Here is a 19,218-nt window from a genome sequence, read left to right on the forward strand (position 1 = left end):
TCTGGTCCTCTAACGGGGAAGTTCTTCTCTGAACACCCTCTAGTTCTCCTGGAGTCTTTACTGTTCTCGGGTCCTCTAACGGGGAAGTTCTTCTCTTGTCTGACCCTTTCTCCTCCTCAGCTCACTTGCAGACAGGCTGATTTTCTCCAAGGGCAATGCAGTAGCTAGCTCTGGTGTAAACACACCAGGAGCCCTAGAGGTTCCGTGGACATTTGCACAGTTGTGTGTGAACCTAGGTGATAGACTAGTAGAAAAAGCTGTTCATGGTAATTGCACAGGTTGTAACCTTTAAGACTTATTTTTTCTTTTTCATGAAATAGATCTATAAAACTTTTTTTTTCTTTTTTACTACTGTGAAAGAACATGAAGAGATGTGTTTTCAGAGAAAGGTGAGACTCAAGTCTGGTAAACACCCCAGAGCTGGCTACTGGCAGAGACTGCATTGCCCTTGGAGAAAATCAGCCTGTCTGCCAGTGAGCTGGTGGGGAAGAAGGGTCAGACAAGGGAACTTCCCTGTTAGAGGATCTAAGAACACTTAAGACTCCAGGAGACCTGGAGGGTGTTCAGTGACCCTGTCCTTAACAGGATGGCCAGTGATTTTTGTTGGTGGTGGTCTTTTGTTTATTTGTCTGTTTAATGCATATCATTGTCTGATTTGTAGCCCTGAGATCTTAGCCCTTTAGTCAATAGGAGAAATTAAAGTTTCACTGTGATGAATGTGAAGAACATACTGAGTATCACATGAGGCCCTTTCTCTCTTTCAGGGGATATTTATCTGCAAGTCTGTTTACATTTAAGACAAGTGGTAAGCCTTCCGTGGACTTAAGCCACCATCTTTGCATAATAGCTAATGCTGTATTGAGTACACCTAGTGACTGCTGAATTGTTTGTTCTTTCTCATTTGCTTTTGAGAACACCATGAGTATAATGGAGCACTAATTATGTAAAGAACAGACTAAATCGGAAGTTTACTATTCACTGGGGAATTATAAGCAAGTACATGATCCCTTTGAAAGCTTGATTTATCTGAAGAAAGAATTCATTGCACTGGTCTGAAGCTTGAAGAGAGACAGGGATGGCTTTACAGAGGATAAAGCAAAACCTACCTAAGTCCAGGGGGGAGTTGCCTTGTAGCCTGCTGGGCCCCCAAAGACAGGATAGTGTTTCTCCATAGACTAACAGCTAATACTTGAAAATATGTCTAATTGACGACCCTCAAATCCATGGCTTTCATACCTACAGATTGGAAAGATTCAAAGGAAATCTTGTTTCTGTGCTATGTAGACTTTTTTCCTATGTTGTTCTTCCCCAAGCAATATGGTGTTACAACTGTGTATGTATATCATATATGTATTTCCTTTGGCGTTGTAACTATTCCAGAAATGACTTAGTGTTGACAGATAGCATGCTATGTGCCAGTGCTCTCCTGGTTTATATCAAAGATTTGACCATTTGCAGGTTTTAGTATCCACCAGGGAATATGGGATGTCCTGGAACTGAACCCTCGCAGACAGCAAGGAGCAGCTGTATGTTTGTAGGTTTCTGGTAGGACACAAACACAAAGGCCCAAGAAGCAGTTACTTAGTTGTCCAATCAGAAGTTTGCAGGACACACTGTTTTAGAGATTTCAAACTGACCTCTAGGAACCAAGTTGATTTTCCTCTCCCCTTCAGGTTGCTATGGAACTCTGGGGATGGAGTCTGGTGTAATTGCCGATCCCCAGATAACAGCATCATCTGTACTCGAGTGGACTGACCACATGGGGCAGGAGAACAGCTGGAAACCGGAGAAGGCCAGGCTGAGAAAACCTGGGCCTCCCTGGGCTGCTTTTGCCACTGATGAGCATCAGTGGCTACAAATAGACCTTAATAAGGAGAAGAAGATAACAGGTTAAGAGACACGGCTTTCTGCAGCACTGCTAGCACTGATTTTATTTGGAAACCCATGGCAGCTGAAATTTTCGGAAATTAGGTCACTGAAAATTATATAGCTTCAGTTTTCTTCGTGGGTGTTAATGTTACTGGGGGTACTTTTTAAAATTTTGCCAAAAGAGGAACTTGTATTTAATTTTTAATAGTTCTAGTTTAATGTGATCTTTTTAAGGTAGAGATTCAGTAAGGTGATCTTTGAGTCTTGAAAAATCTTACAGTTATTAAGAAATTTATAGTTAAGGAGAATGTATTTTAAATGCTACAAGTAACTTGTATTCCACATGTAGTGAGTATAAATTTAACTTAGGTAAACTTAACAGTGATTGGGGTAATTTTGGTTTAGATATGTTTGTTAAAAGACTGATGTTTGCCTACCAGTCATCATGCCAAATGTTCATTCCCAGGAAATCATTCTTAGTAATTGAAATGTATCTTCTAATGGTACGAATACAAGCTGCAAACGCACAGTAGTTCTGTCCTTGCATGTGCCCACAGTTCTTCTGTCTCTCCAAGGGAGTAAAGCCAGGGGCTTAGTAACTGTGATAACGAAACTGCCCACAAAGATGGGAACAAGCCATAGACAGAAATGCTTGCAGGGTCATCAGCTGTGTATAGCTGACTTTGGGAGTCTGAAGCTGTGCACTAATGAGACGAACTCTACTCTGCAGGTATCGTAACCACTGGGTCTACCATGGTAGAACACAATTATTATGTGTCTGCCTACAGAGTTCTGTACAGTGACGATGGGCAGAAATGGACTGTGTACAGAGAACCTGGTGTGGACCAGGACAAGGTAAGGCGATTCTGGAATGTTAAATGTCATGCTGTCTCACTCTGCTCTCTTATGGTTATTTTAGGTACTGCGTGTTACTGTCTTTATTGTCTAAGCAGGCTTAGAAAATTGATGGTGATTCTAGGATTGTATAATTAGTACTGATTATAATTGTTACTGAATTATCATCCAAGTATTTTGGCTGCTAAAGTAAGAACTTCTAAATAGTTACATTCAGTTTCCTGTCTTTATAAAGTCTTCCAAATAATGGAGCCTTGACTTTGTTCTTGAATTTCAACTAAACAAGAGGAAAGGGAGGCAGAATAAAAGCTGAAGTACACTAAAGATAGAAAGGCCATTGTAAGATCACCTCACCAGTTTCTGTGCCAGAAAATCTCTGTTTTTCCTTCATGAGAATTCCCATAATTTCCAGTGACCAGCATTTTTGTCTTAGCAAAATATTGTGGATACACTGGAACTGGGCAAGCAGGGACAACATGGGAGAGTCGTGGGAATGTGTCACTGGAGTTTTGTCCCATCCTCAAGTTCCTGCTCGACCCTTGAGAGAATCTCAAAATGGAGGAGCCTCTGTCTACAGGGAAGATGGGTACTGTGTGAATGGGGACTTCTCTCTCAGGGAGACGTGCAGTGCTTCCCTTCAAAGACTTTCCCAGCCCACTTCTTATTTCATAATCTCTTATTTCAAGCACTTGCATGGCCACCCTGCTGCTCTGTTCTTGTTCTTTCATTAAAATCTTTTTGTTATTCTCGCCATGAAGTATTGTGGAAGTGTTTGGGTTGTTTTGATTTGGTTTAGTTTGGCTTGTCTTTCCATTGTTTTATTCTTCTGCAGTGTCCAGTCTTTTAATCTTATCTAATGCATTTTTTAACACAATACTGCATTTTTTCCCTTCTTCATTTTTACCTTGGGTTTTATTTTTTCATAGGTGTATGAACGTGGAGCATGTAACTTCTTTAGTGTGCTCATCTGTTAACTTTATCAAACACGTCCCTCAGTGCCAGCCATTATGCCATTGGTTGCTTCTGGATGTTTTTATTAGCATTATTAATCCCTTACATGTATTATAAAGCTATATATATAAAGCTTTATTCTGGGATGCAGTTAAGCTACCAGGAAAACATTCCTTTGTATATATTGCTAGGCAGGATGATCAGCTTTGGGTTCTAACTTGCCAATCACCATTGAGTCAGCATCCCATGTATTAAGAAATTTACTCATTGTGTGTGCTAATGATGTAGAGTGTTTTGAAGCCTGTGTTGTCCTAAGCTTGTTTTACTCATCTTGGGATTCTCTTTCTGACTCTAAGTTGCTTTTGGCTGAGGATTTAGGGGAAGTCCCTTACAGAGCGCAGTGGCCTTGCTGTAGTTCATCCATTCCTGCTGTCACTCATTCTGCTACTTTCCTGTCTTTACTCTGTTAAGCTCTATCCTAGAAATTCTAGGTGTCTGCTGACCTCATGATCTCTGGCTCTCCATGCTGCTGCAGATGGTCCACACTAGCAGTTTCTCTAGAGTGTGGGATACTCTTGCCCTGTGAGCTGGAAATTCACCAGTCAGTACTGATAAGCAGAGCGTGCCTTGTCTCCTTCCCTGCTCTGTGGTTCGCACCCTCTGCTGCCCGTTGCCCAGGGTCTTGAGAACTATTGCGTTGTCGTGCACTTTCCCAGTTCTTCAGCTGTTTATGGCTGAGGTCCAGCTTCTCTCACTCAGTCACTGACAGAGGAGGAAGTCTCTGAACTGAATGAAATAGCACATTTCTCTGCACTTAAGCCTGTCCATCTGTTCACTTCTCAGGTAACTTATATTTGTTTTGATACATCTTCTAGGTATCTACATACACACAGAGCCTGAACTTGATTTTATTTCCAGAAAGTATAACAAATATCCTAAACTTTCACAATTTATTCTTTCTAATATTATACCATCTTTGTATTTAGGGGAGAATGAGAGAGAATGCATGTACTTTTTAAAAAATTTTTTCCTAAGGATGTCTAACAAACCTCCCTGTGCACTGGATTTTCAGTAAATCTTGGCAGATGGGCTATAGCATTTTGTTAGGGTCACACAGTCCTAGTGTGGACTGTGTAGTTAAGGATGACTTGAACTTCTGATTCTGAAGCTGACTCCATTACAGATAGGATTCACCGTACCCAGTTCTATGTGGTGATGGGGATAGAACTTAGGGCTTTGTGCACATAAACAGTCAGTCTACCAACTGGTCTACAGCCCCAGCCTTTGCCAATAGTTATGTCCCAAAATGGTGCTTCATTTAGTTCCTGTTCACTGATAACAAAGCCATTTAATATTGGCTTTTATTCTGTTTCAGAGCAGTATCTAAGGAAAGCATAGAAGCTTACAGAAAGGGGGACTATTGGGAGTTTAGAGCGAACATAATAGAAAATAAAGATCTTAATGTATCTTCAGGCATGTATATTCTAATTACATGTGGATGGACCAGGAAGAAATAGCTATCATACTTGGGGATGACTTGAAGTCCATTGTGTACGTGTTCTCGCTTTAGCTAATAGAATGGACATGGCTAATTTGGCACAAGGGGAAAGCAAGGCTCTGCTTAACTCAGTGCAGCCCTGCGATTAAATCAGAAGTCTTAGTCAACTCAGCTCCTGCTGCTGGCCACACACTGTCACTCTGTGGACACTCTTTCTGTACCCTGCTTTGAAGACCACTTATGGCAAGTACATGAAAATACTGTATAAATAAGGGCTGACTGAGGAGAAAACACATTTGCTTGAAAGGGTTGAGGTAATGAGATAATCACTTTAATCATGCTTTTTACTTAAAGATTGTTTTTATAATGCATTTGTAGCTGTTTAGTTACAGTTGTTAAATCAAAGGCAGGAACAGTGTTTCAGGGTTATTGCTACTTCACATAAACAAATGATGACAAATGGGATTGTGGTGTGAGGCGTGCCATAACGCGGTTGCTCCAGCAGGTGGAGGTAGAGGCCTGGCACATGAGCTGAGCTTCTTGACCAGGCTTTTGTGTGATGGCTATTTTTCACTTTAAATATACAAGTTTAGGTAATCATTAGTTCCACAGGGACTGAGGATGATAAACTGTGGCCCTGCAATTGAAACTTCTCCCATATTGCCAGGTTAGCATTCCTGTCCAGTTCTTAAGCCATCCTAATGACATGTTTATAGTTAGTGTTTCCCTCAGATAAGCTTCCAGGTAAAACGTGCACCTTCTTAATAACTATTTTTCCAAATGGTAATTGAGTCCTTTTCTGAGAAGTCTGTTCTGTTGTCATACTTTATAGATGTTGTTGAACATGCTTAGGTAGAGCAGTCCACTTCTGGTCTCCTTTTGATGTAAAATACCAATTTTTGTTATTTTTTAAAGATATTTCAAGGAAACAAAGATTATCACAAGGATGTTCGTAATAACTTTTTGCCACCAATTATTGCACGTTTCATTAGAGTGAACCCTGTCCAGTGGCAACAGAAAATTGCCATGAAAGTGGAACTGCTTGGATGTCAGTTTACTCTCAAAGGTAAAGAGCCAGTATGGCTGACAGTGGTCCCCTCCATTTCCCTTTTAAATTTCCTCCTTAACCGACACACAGTAATCACACACATATATGGGATACCGTGACATTTCAGTATGTGTATGCGTATATAATGATCAGATCATGTAATGGTCATTTCTGTCACTTCAGGTAGATACCATTTCTTTGTATTTGACACCTTTCAAAGTCCTCTCTCTAGTAAGAATTGCTCATTTGTTTCCCTGTTAAAAAGTTGCCATCAGAATGGTTTCAAAATACAAATGAGAAGACAACAGCATTCTTGTGAGACAGTATTATGTGACTGCTCTCCAGTTCTAGTCTTGGAGACTTAAAATTAGGTTCTCGTACTGAGATGCATGCATTGAGGAGTAGAACAGCAACCTTAGCTTGAGTAACTTTTATTTTGAATTCATTAAAAACTGAAATAAATTCCCTCAATATTTTATAACATTTTAATGGTGTTTACTTATATTCCACAAAGCTATCATTGTGCCTGACATAGTTAGCTCATCTTACATACTCATTAAAATGAGCTGGTATATTAAGCTATAGCTATAGAATTGAACAGTATTCTGCTCCCCAATAATCTTCTAAGATTACCTACTAATTATTTAATTATTTAAAAGCTGGAAAATCTTATAAAGCCTGAAAAATCTTAGTTTTCCTGTATCTAGTGCAAAGTATAATTATCCATCTGGATTCTGAGATTTAAAATTGTTCTGCAGAATTAAGCAATTTAGGAAATGTTGAACATTTAACATTGCTCTTTTTAAACTATAAGTATTTCTAAACCATTTTTTAAGGTCGCCTTCCAAAGCTTACTCCACCTCCTCGGATCAGCAATAACCTCAAAAACACTACAGCTCAGCCTAAACTAGGTAAAGGTATGCCTACTTTTAATATGAGCATTTGATGCCCTGGATTTATGACATGTCCTATAACTATATTTAAAACATAAAATTGGACTTTCCTTAATCAAGTTATTAATGATTAAAAATAAATAAAGATTTCTTCAACCTTTTTTCAAGGTCGTGCCCCTAAATTTACTCAAGTCCTGCAACCACGAAGTAGGAATGAACTTCCTCTACAGCCGGCACAGACAACTGCCACTCCTGATATAAAAAATACGACCGTAACTCCCAGTGTAACCAAAGGTAGGCAGATCAGGCATGGACAGTCTTACCTGGTGGGGTTCTTGCTCTCAGTTAAGAGTTTCCAGAAAACTTACTTCATCTCTATATTCCAGCTCATCCAAAGTAAATATATAAAACCGCTGTCCTTAGGGAGAAGCCCGTGGGAAGCTCAGTCTATGCTCTGATGTAGGAAAGCTGATGCTTGGCTGTTGGCTGGGTTGTCTTCTCGGCCTCCTCTTACGACCCCGTTAACTAAGCACACGAGTCTCGAGCTCAGAAACACATCATTCTAGAAATGATTAAACCACAGCAGCAAGCAAGCTTTTTACCTACATATATATTAATTTACTAAAGGGGGGAGTTGGTAGAGGAGAGTGAAAAGCACTTTTCAAAATGTACTTCAATTAACATTCTTGTTTTCTATGCTTTCTATGCATTTGTAATTTTCTTTTATGACTCTTCAGACATTAGAGGTACTTCTAAATTGCATTACAATGATAAGTACAGTGTTACATGGTACAGAATCATTGTTCTTGCTTGTTGAAAAGAAAACTTTCAGTTAAATTCAGAAAATAAAATGTCAGTGTCACAGGAAAATTAGCAATCAGCTCTAACATGAAGAAAGTGCCCATTTTCATCAAAGTATACAAAAGAAAGCGTTACCAGGGAAACCCTAGTCCCCATCTCAACGAAAGAGAGAAGTTCTCCAGTACACTTTATTATAGGATGAGAAGGAGAGGGAGACGGCAGGGCAGGCGAGCTGTAAATGGTCACAGCTGCAGAGTCAGGTGGAGAACGTGAAAGGAAAAAAGTTGGCAAGCAGGGTGAGCTGCTATGTGGGAAAGAAGGGCCTCAAAAAGTGAGAGCCAGCCCCCCCAATCCCCAGGGGGCACATAGGATACCCTAAGAGAGAGGAAGGACAAGGAAAAGCATGCTTTACTGCCATGCTGCTGCAGTGCGGGGTTCAGAGGATACTGGACTGTCTTACCAGGGATGTATGGTTAGAAATACGGTAGACAGTTTATAAAGAAAAAACACTTCAGGAGTAGAAGTAGAGTTATTGAGCTGAAAGAGAGCTTCAAAACTCTTGGGCCACAGGGTCCTCTTGTAGGACCTTTAACTGCACCCGTACTCCCATTTGTATTTCACGGGCTTTGCTTACATATTCTGTACTTGCACATGAAATCCTGTGGGAAAAGCGTCTGGTCTTCATGTGGTCTGGCTTCTTTCATCTTGATCTTTCCATCCCAGTCACTACTCTCCTGCCACTAGAGGGCATCTACAGTAGCTCCCCCTCCTCTATAATTTAATAATTATATTAGTTTCACTTTCTAAAAGTTTGTATAAATTCAGATAACTTTCTCCAGATTTTCCTCCATAAGCGTCTTTCCTGTTCTTATCTTCCTCATAATACAGGAGAAGCTAGAGAGAGACAAGAGCTCGGAGCAAATGCGCCCCAGCTTTGGAGTAGTAGGATGGAAACCTACAGGGTTTTGGTTTGGTTGGTTGGTTTTTGTTTGTTTTTTCCAAGTCTAAGCTGAATTGTTTGTGTTTATACATGGAGACCAGGGGACAACCTCAGATGTGTTCCTTAGGCAATGTCTATCTCTTCTGTAAGATAGATCTCTTTCTAGCCTGGAACTTGCTAAGCAAGCTATGTTAGATGGCCATTGAGCCTCTAAATCTGCCTGTCCCTGTCTCCATCATACTGGGATAACAAGAATGTACCAACACTGATGGTGTGTGTCTGTGTGTGTGTGTGTGTGTGTGTGTGTGTGTAACATGGATTCTGGAGACTGAATTCAAGACCTCATGCTAGTCCAGGCAGTTGTCTTAAATCCCAAATGTCTGAGATTTAATCAAACTAGCCATGTAAACCTATACAGTTTCCTCCCACTGTAAAAAAAGAAAGAAAGAAAGAGAGGGGGGGAGAGAGAGAGAGAAAGAAAGAAAGAAGATGCATGTTTGTTTCTGATTCTGAGTGCTTCCTGGCCTCAGTCATGATTTTATTTCTCCTCCTCCTCTTCCTCCTCCTCTCCCTCCTTCTCTTTCTCCTCCTCTTCCTCTTTAATTTCATGGAGAAAATCCTGTCAGGATCAGATGTGTGGTGGCACTCTGGCAGATGCCCCCAGTGAACTCCTCTGTTCTCTCCTTAACGCTGTTGTAAACACTCCCCACATTCTCAGACACTTGACCAACTAACTTCACTCACTCTCCATTTCTCCTCCACCTCTACAGAGTGGAAACTATAAAGAGGAGAATCCCTTTGGGGAGCCTACAGACTTCCCTCTCCTCTGTCCTAGGTAAAGGAAGTCTTGTGTGCTGCCCACAGTGAATCCCTTCCTCTGTAGCCTGGCACCAGTGCATCTACCTGATATGATTGTCCACCTTCTCTCTGTTGCTTCCTGTCTTGGATACAGTTGTAGTGAAGGAGATGCTCTGCTTAGACAGCACAGTACCTGGCTGTGAGCCCTCAATGACTCTCAGCATTTTCTGCTCTTGTTCTGCTCACTGGCAGAAGAGGATTGTAGGGTAAAGGAAGGAAGTACTATTCCAAGTAACTTGGAACAGACCATTTTCAGTGGGATGAGATGAGGATAGACCTGTAAAACTCAAGGTCTAACCCCAGCATCATGTGTATTCTATTTATGCACAGATGGCTTTCTGGGCTCGGCTACACTGTGACTAGGCCATATCTGTAACGATTTTGTCATGCTGTGGTAATATCATTCTCAGTTAGTAGCTCCTCTCACCTGTAGCGAACACAGCACGGCTCACTTTTCCCTCTCCTCACTGGATCCTCAGCATCTTTCCAGTTTTCACTCTTCTGCAGAAAGAGCAGTGAGCATCTTTAAAGATGTATCTTTGAATATCTTGATGTCTTCCCCAAATAGATTCTTGATGTAGACTTATAGCCTTTAATAGATTCTTATACATATTGCCTGAAAATACCCATCAGAAATATATATTTGTATTTATTTATATCCCATCAGCAAACCTGTTTCTTGCTGTACTCTCATTCTCCTTTCCAGTGACTGCAGTGTTATAAGCAGACATAGCATCTTGTTTTCATTTTCACTGACAGGTCTTTGCAGCTGGGGTTTGCTTGTATTTTCTTGATGGGTTTTTAGGTGACAATGGACTTGTTATTATGTATATTTTGGCCTGTAATGTCTTACAATATACATTTTGCTACATATACATAAGATGCTTTTTAGGTTAGTATTCATCTTTTAAATTTTGGTGACTTCTGATAATTTAAAACATACTGTTTTGCCAGACAGTGGTGGTACATGCCTTTAATTCCAGCACTAGGAGACAGAGGTGGGTGGATCTCTGTGAGTTTGCGACCAGCTTGGGCTACAGCCTGAGCTACAAAAGAAACCACCCTGTCTCGAAAAACCAAAACTGAACAAAACAAAACCTATACTGCTGTTAAACATGTGCAGAGGCAGAGGTGGAATGAGCAAGCAACATGCTGAGTGAACTGTCCACTAGTTTGTAAACACTTTGTGTCTCCCAGTTGTGGCCCAGCTTTGTTTCATAAATGATGTTTTAAGATACGAAGTGTTGAGCTATGCTAGCCTCTTTTGACATCTCTGTTATGATGTCTGCTTCACTGTTAATGTGGTGGTTCTGTTTCATGGTTTCAGATGTCGCACTGGCTGCTGTCCTGGTTCCTGTGCTGGTCATGGCCCTCACCACACTCCTTCTCATTTTAGTGTGTGCTTGGCACTGGAGAAGCAGGTCAGTACCCAGCTTGCTTACATGATTGATTGGGGGAGGGGTGCGGGGATAGGAAGCCGAACCTACATGGAAGAATGGCATATTTCACCTGTTAGGATAGTCACTAGAGTAAAATCAGGTTTCTCCTTCAGATCCACAGATAGTTAGTAACTATGGAGCTGCTGTCTGAGCTTGGATCAGGAAAGGCTTTCTGGGAAAGAGAAATATAGGTTTTATTCTATAGATTAGAAAATTATTGAATGCTAACTAAGCAGACTGATTATATTATTAGATGACTATGGAAAGTGACAGGATTTGTGAAGTATGGTTCTGGTGCTTAAAGGGGGAAAAGGCATGGGGTAAACTTGGAAACAGTTTAGTCAAACAGAAGTACAACAGCAAGATTCTACAAAAGGGATGCGCTCTACAGCAGTGTCAGAAGGACGCATGACTATGTGAAGGAAGAAGTAGCAGCATCCTGGAGTGATGTGAGGTTTCTGCCTCTTGTAGTCTGCCTAGTAGTGATACCGAGAGAACATCTGAAGGGGCAGGCTTGACGGAGAAAGAAGATGACTTATTTGTTCACTGTTCAATAAATATTATATCTAAATACTTGGCTGCTCCATTATGCCAGCTGTTGACCCATGTGCTGGACTCTAGTAGCTAGAGGATCTGTACATCCTAGCAGGCAAACAGCTTGAGCTCTTTGTGAAAGACACACTTGTGATAGTATAAGCGGATCATAAGCTATGTGATTTCTCATTTATAAAGCAGAATCTTTTTTGGTAGCCTGTAAACACTACCTTTAATTAGGATAGATTTGCATGATTCTATCAGTGGCCTTTAGTTTGATAAGTTTTTTATGTAAAAAACTGTGAGTGAATAGTAATTCTTGTTTGTTGTTTTTAATAGCATTTTTTTTCTTTTTGTTTATTGATTTTATGAGTGCTCTGCTGCATGTACAACTGCAGGCCAGAAGAGGGCATCAGATCCTTTATAGATGGTCGTGAACCTCCATGTAGCTACTGGGAATTGAACTCAAAACATCTGGAAGAGCAGCTAGTACTCTTAACTGCTGAGCTATCTCTCCAGCCCCATAAAATATTTTTTTTACTAATTGAGGATTGCATAACTACATCTTGATCATACTTGACCCAAACTCCTCTGGAATCCACACCCGTCTCCCCACTTCATACCCATCCAATATTGTGTTTTCACCTGTCCAACTTACTGTTTATACACTTGGGTGTGTGGCCATCCACTGGAGTCGGATCTACCTGCTGGGAGCCACACCCTTGAAGAAAACTAATTAATTCTCCCTCTTCAGGTACCTATTAATTATCAGCAGCTCCTCAGATAGGGGTAGAATTTCATGAAGACCTCCCCTCTGGGTGCTGAGAGCTTTCTGTCTTGATCTCTACATCTGCATGCTGTGTGTATAGGTATACAAATACCATGTTGCGTGTGTTTAGCTTGCAAGAGTGGGTTTGTCTCCTTCCACATTGTGAGTTCTAAGGATCTAACTCAGGTCCTCAGGTTTGATGGCAAGCCCCTTTTTCTACAGATCCATCTCGCCAGCCCAAGTGAGACTGGCACGTGTATCAGGAAGTGTCCTTTCGCTGCTGGGTTCCTTTAGTAAAAGGATCTGGGTAGATCATAATTCTTAACACAGAGTAGTTTCTCCTGGGAGGACAAGTCAGAGCTTGAGATAGAGGGAGTAGGCAGTGAGATTCTTGTTCATTGTGCTTGTGTCTCCTCTTCCTCACAGATGTATGTAGGTCCTTCCAGGCCTTCCCCACCACTGGCCACTACTAGTTGTGACATTGTTGTTCGTTGGGGTGGTAGGGTGAGGACATCAATATAATGAGTATGAGAAGCTAAAGGCTTTTCTGTTCTGAAGCACCCCGTGCTCCTGACTACTTACTCACTGGTGTTTATGCTGCCCTCTGGGAGAGTTTCACTAGAGGATTCACGGTTTTCTAACTTTTATTTTCAGAAAGAAAAAAACTGAAGGCACCTATGATTTACCCCACTGGGATCGGGCAGGTAACTTGTGGATTTCGCTACTCTTTTTAGTCAGAGAGAAATCTCCTCTCTCTTGGTGGATAAATATGTTCTTAGGTCCTTAGGGAATCCTCAGGTAGAAATTAACATGCTGCCCTGGGGTTGGAGAGATGGCTCAGCAATTAAGAGCACTGGCTACTCTTTCAGAGGTCCTGGGTTCAATTCCCAGCACCCACATGGCAGTTCACAACTCTCTGTAACTCCAGTTCCCGGGTATCTGACATTCTCACACAGACATGCATACAAAACACCATTGCACATAAAATACAAATGAAATTAATATGCTCCACTATCTGGTTCATAAGTTATTAAAGGAAAAATGTAAACACACATTATTATCTTTTCCTCTGGAAAGTTGGTCTTTTCCTGTAATTATGCGTCTTAAGGAGACCAGCCCTCCCACGTGGTCTGTGTAAGCACCACATAAGAAGGACCAGGGTCCCAGGAAGTAACTGTATGTGTGTCTGACTGCCATTGTGACCAGCAGCTGGAAGCCTAGCACACAGAACCTATGTGGTCCTTGGTCATTTGAATTGCTGAAAGTCCCCTTCCTAGTCTCCCAACTAGAAGAGAGGATGGTGCCATGGCCAGAGAGTATAGTGGGGTACAGCGTAGGGAGGGCTTAAAAAATGTTGGCAGTTTTGAAAAAACCTTTTTAAAAATTCTCTGGTGACACTGACTTGTTTCTGCATGCGTATTAGGTAGAGACTTGTACGTGTGCTGCTTTGAACTTAACATTCTATCAGAGCAAAGTCACGTGGGCTGGTTTCTGTAGCTTCGGTCTCTGTCCATAAGTAATGCGTGCTCCCTGGCTTACAATTGCAATGAAGGTTGGTGGAAAGGAGTGAAGCAGCTTCTCCCTGCCAAATCGGTGGAACACGAGGAGACGCCAGTGCGCTACAGCAGTAGTGAAGTTAGTCACCTGAGTCCAAGGGAAGTCACCACAGTGCTGCAAGCTGATTCCGCAGGTAGGATTACATAGCCCTGAGTGCCAGGCTAGAGGAGAAACACTGCCGCTTGTACCCAGGACTTTAGCATTTACCGTATATTTGATCTGTCTTATATGTTAAGGATAATGTATGTTCTGGAAGCAGACCTGGCCTAGCACTTAGAGCACTTGTGGCACTTGCAGAGGATCTAAGTTCCATTCTCAACACCCATATGGCAGCTCACAACCACCTGTAACTCTAGTTCTGGGTGGTCAGATGCCCTCTTCTGACCGCTGCAGGCACCAGGTCCACACATGGTACAGACTCATACACATGCAATTTTTTAAATATATAAACTATGTTCTGAAGGTTAACTTTTTCAAAAGCTGACCTTGAGAAAACTGATCATTTCTGCTTAGACATACCTCTCATAAAACTGTAGCATTTCTTTCCTATGGACACTGGGCATTTTATCCATCAGCCTGGAGATGGCTTACCCCCAATAAACAGGTTCCCGGATCCCAGTGAGAGACACTGTCTCAGAAACAAGGTGAACAGCTCTTCAGAAATAATGCCTAATGTGAACCTCTGGCCCTCACAAGTACATGAAACCAATACACAAGACAGTAAAGATAAGGAAAAGCTGAAAGAACCTGACCGTAGCATCCTGCCACCCTAGTGTACGCAGTCTCACTTCTCCTGATAGTTCCTAACGGGGAATAGGAGATGTTTCCCAAGCCTAATACTTAGTCCAAAATGCAGCCTTCCATTCAGATTCTGCTTGTAAGTCTACAGAACATACATAAATATTGATGTAAAAGTACATGAGTAAGACTTCTTGGCATGTCAGGTTACTACTGTGAGAGCCTAAACATACTTTTCAGCTAGTCCCTGTAGATAGGAATTCTGTAGCTTTTATATTGACAAAAACCACAGTGCCATGAGGAAGTGTTTGGTGTTGGCATAACCTTTAGCTGTCACCTTAAAAGTACATAATCTCTGTTTTCATAAGTGTCCCATTGTGTCTCGTGGTATCCACAGAATATGCACAGCCCCTAGTGGGAGGAATCGTTGGCACACTCCATCAGAGATCTACCTTTAAACCTGAAGAAGGAAAAGAAGCAGGCTACGCAGATCTAGACCCTTACAACTCTCCAGTGCAGGAGGTATATCATGCCTATGCTGAACCGCTGCCCATAACGGGGCCTGAGTACGCAACCCCGATCGTCATGGACATGTCAGGGCACCCCACAGCCTCAATTGGTCTGCCCTCCACATCCACTTTCAAAACTGCAGGGACCCAACCTCCTGCTTTAGTGGGGACTTACAACACTCTTCTCTCCAGGACTGACAGCTGTTCCTCGAGCCAGGCTCAGTATGACACCCCAAAAGGTGGGAAGTCAGCAGCTACCCCAGAGGAGCTGGTGTACCAGGTGCCACAGAGCACCCAGGAAGTACCAGGAGCAGGAAGGGATGAGAAATTTGATGCTTTTAAAGAAATCCTTTGACGGTGGTGCTGCTTTGTACAAAGCATCCATTTAAAGCACATGGCTTTTTTACTTCTTAGTGGTAGTAATGTAGAATGTATTACGTATCTGTCACTGAAGTGGTTAGAGGAATGTGGTGACCGAGGTACAAGAAACTACTTGCCTTGCCATCTTGCTTTAAAGGGGTTATTGTGTGGCACAGTTACTGCTTGCCTGTTACATTTCAAACATCCTGTTTGTTACTACTGTAAAACACTATTTTTAATACAGAAAAAAGCTCCCTATAATGCACTTCAAAGAAACTGAAAATCACTGAGTATTTATTACCAATGCTGCAGGTACATTAATGAACTTGAGGTGGTTCTGTAAGCCTTGCTGGCATTTATGCATGGTACTGTTCTTGAAATACCGACTGGCTTGAAATCCTCCCTTTGTGAAGATGGGTACTATCATGCCTCCCTTCTCTTTTAATCCTATATTACTGTCTGCATTCTTTTTTTTCCTCACAACCATCAGTGATTGATAAGCATTGTTCTAGCTGGGGCCATGTACACTTCTCTGAATTTCCCTAGGAAGGCGCACTGTTAGAACAGCTTGCTTTGTAGTGAGCTGGGTGACTGACTTCTTGTTTGATGACACTCTTAACAGTATTAATATCTCCTAGTACAGGATATGGTCTCCCCTCTTCTCATCCCACCCACCCTTTGTGGCCTGGCTCCAACCTGTGTTCAGAAATGCTGGTGGCCTCCTTTTCAGTAAGCCGTCACAGGAAGCCAGTCCCTCCTGTCTTTAAGTATACTTCTCCACATGGAAATGAGAGAAGCAGCTTACAGGTTAGAAAAGCTATAAAGGGAGTCCTCTGCATCACTAAAGTAATATGTAAATTACTTTAGGGAAGAAGTTAAGGGGAGAGTAAAATTTAATCTTCTTTGCTTTATTTACACACAAGCCCAAAAATTTGCAAATTTGTGTGTCCCAAGGTCTTTTATAACTTTAGTCAACTATGTTTTTTTTTAGTTTCAATTCTCTTCAGTAAACCATTGTAAGAAAAAGAAAACCAACATGAGCCAGGTCTGATGGTTCAAGTTGGCAATCCCAAGTAGCCAGGAGCCTGACACAAGTGGACCCTAGGCCAGGCTTTATAGTCTACAGAGTGAGTTCAGGATAGGCCACTCATAAAATATGGGGTGGAGCTCAGTCATAGTGGCTTAGCTCCAGTACAGCATGTGCGAGGCCATAGGTTCAATTCCCTCTACTACAAGAAGAAAAGCAACATGCTTCTCCAGGTCTCTGTGATTCTGCCTTCTGTCTGGGAAGAGGCTTAAGCGGCCCTTTGTGTCAGACCTGGTTGACAGAGATGCTGTAACATCGGAATTGTGTGTAATCCTTCCCAGCAAGGTACTTGTCAGTGCTTAAGCACAACTGCGCTGCACTCACATCAGGTCGGGTAAATAAATAAACATTGTAGTGGATTAGCCTTAGGCTGGGAACGAACTGAAGCAGCACATCAGATGAAAACAAGAACTCTCCCTCGCCGATTTAGAGTATCATCAGGTCCCAGGCAGTTTCTCGGCTTATACCACCCAGGTTATAGAACTGCCAAGCTTCACTAGATTTGGATAGCGGTAAACAGTATTGACTGCTCCCTTCTGCAAGCACACCACTGTTTTAAAGTTACTCAGAACTGTTTGTGCAGCCTCCTGCCACCTCCTTGGATGACTTTTGCTGCTTTTATTGTAAATTGCCTTTTGTCTTGCAGAGTTTGAGACACAATCTCCCTCCTTGTTGAAAAATCAGTGCACATTTTGTTTCAAGGTTATGAAGCAAAAAAGCATGTTGAGCTTGTACTAAGCACAAGATGCCGTTGTCCCCTTTCAGCTGGGAACAAAGCAAACCTTTGGCTGTTCCATTTTTATTGATACTTAGTGGGCAGAGAGTAGACTTTTCTTTGAGTCACATACCTGTTGGAAGCTTTAAGAGATGTTTTGAAGATGAAGTTGTTTTCCCAAAGAAGCCTGCTATTTTGTCTGTGTCCCAGAACTGTTTAAGAACAAAGCGAGGCCATGTTTGTTGATGGGATGGATGCACATTGTGAGACTTGATTCCTATGGCCACTGCTCTCCTTGAACTCTACCAATGGTTTTCATAACATACCTAGTTATTGTTATGTGTTTTTCTTTTGCAGATAAAGAGCTGAGCCTGATTCAAATGATTTTTTTTCTGGTTTTGTACTTTTCCTTTTAGTATTAGTATTATAGATTATCTGAAGTTCTTAGTCACTTACATGTCTGGCAAATCTTTGGAAGACAATCAAGTAAAATGTGAAAGTAACCATTGTTGACCAAACCCCTTGGTTATTATGTTTTGCTTTGTTAATTCTTTGCTTGAAATATTCAATACTTAAATCACTGTGGCTTATTGGGTTTCTCTTTTCCTGATAATACGATTGATTATAGAAATAGAGAGAGCAGTGTAGCAAGTGCAGCCTTTGGAGGTTTCAGAAAATTACACTAACTTGGCTGTCACTTGACCCTTGGAGCCAGCACAGATAGTGTAAGTTCCGGTTTGCAATTTATTAGATGCTGTTTGTAGATCACAGTAGTTTCTGTTGAAAGTAACAGGGCTAGTCCAGTTATTTAATTCATATATTCACTATTTGCACTTTCCATTGAACAATGAGTTGATTTGCTGTTCACATAGAGAATTTATACAGTTATGATTATCTTGTATTCTGTATGTGTGCTTCTCCTCTCCCTGCCCCAGGGATGAAGCATTAAAAGTGGTTGTAGCCATTTCCATGCTTTGGCTCCACATTGTCACCTGGAGAACAGCAAAGGGGAGTAGGAAAACAAGACAGACAAGACCACTAGAAAGAACCCAGAGATTACAGGGGTACTGGGAGGTTCCAAATCCTCCAGAGAACTGACAGGACTCTGTAGAAAAAGGAGTTGTTAATTCTACCTTTTGGGTTGAACTTGAAAGTCCTTGAACTGCAAACTCTAGGGAGTTGGATGGTTGTAGGGTATCTAGGTTAACTGTGGCACCAATCTCAATTAGACCAATTTGTGTGTAGTTTCATTTTCCGTTTTTGGCACTGGGAATGGTGAAAATAAAATGTATTGAAATACAGAAGAAGTGGAAATGGCTGAGTGTCAGTGATATTCTCCCAGAATGTATTTTTCTTACCTCGGCATGTACTGTAGTCACTTGATATTTGTATATGTTGCTAGAATTTAGGCTGTTGGAAATAGTGAGATTCTAATGTGTTTTTAATAAATTATATATGTGTGTCTTGCTCAGATTATTTGGATTAAATAAAACAACCTTGACATCATAGTCCAGAAAATGCCAAATTTCTCAATGTTGACAACAGTCACATTTTATGACCAATATCACAGTGGGTATACCATCATTTCAAAATATTCCCACAAGCTTTCCTTCCCTTGGTCCCCCTCCCACCATCCCCGCTGCCAGCTCCACGATCCTCAGTCCTGCCTTCTTATGGAAATGAATCTGGGCAGCCCCGCTCTATGTGGCTGTGGAGTAAAGGGGGAACACCCCCCTCAGCATATGGAGTCAGCTAGTACCAGCATCCCCCCCCCAATCAGCATGTGGAGTCAGCTAG

At 41.6% G+C, this 19,218-nt stretch overlaps 1 protein-coding gene across 3 annotated transcripts in view; it reads left to right on the forward strand.

Moving 5' to 3' along the window:
- The window catches only part of Dcbld2 (discoidin, CUB and LCCL domain containing 2), a 59,234-nt gene extending 40,305 nt beyond the window's left edge, over positions 1–18,929 (forward strand). Inside the window, exons 7-16 of one of the 3 annotated variants that reach the window (XM_031364156.1) lie at positions 765–805; positions 1,674–1,889; positions 2,600–2,724; positions 6,089–6,239; positions 7,058–7,138; positions 7,283–7,408; positions 11,041–11,134; positions 13,110–13,159; positions 14,008–14,145; positions 15,148–18,929. In XM_031364156.1, coding sequence (XP_031220016.1) covers positions 765–805; positions 1,674–1,889; positions 2,600–2,724; positions 6,089–6,239; positions 7,058–7,138; positions 7,283–7,408; positions 11,041–11,134; positions 13,110–13,159; positions 14,008–14,145; positions 15,148–15,614 — 1,489 coding nt within the window. In that variant the 3' untranslated portion in view covers positions 15,615–18,929. The remainder of the gene's footprint in view (positions 1–764; positions 806–1,673; positions 1,890–2,599; positions 2,725–6,088; positions 6,240–7,057; positions 7,139–7,282; positions 7,409–11,040; positions 11,135–13,109; positions 13,160–14,007; positions 14,146–15,147) is intronic. The other 2 variants (XM_031364157.1, XM_031364158.1) reach the window with 2 other exon arrangements.
- Positions 18,930–19,218: the final 289 nt, after the last annotated feature.

This window comes from Mastomys coucha, unplaced genomic scaffold (genome assembly GCF_008632895.1).
Source record: "Mastomys coucha isolate ucsf_1 unplaced genomic scaffold, UCSF_Mcou_1 pScaffold12, whole genome shotgun sequence".
Lineage (NCBI taxonomy): Eukaryota > Metazoa > Chordata > Mammalia > Rodentia > Muridae > Mastomys > Mastomys coucha.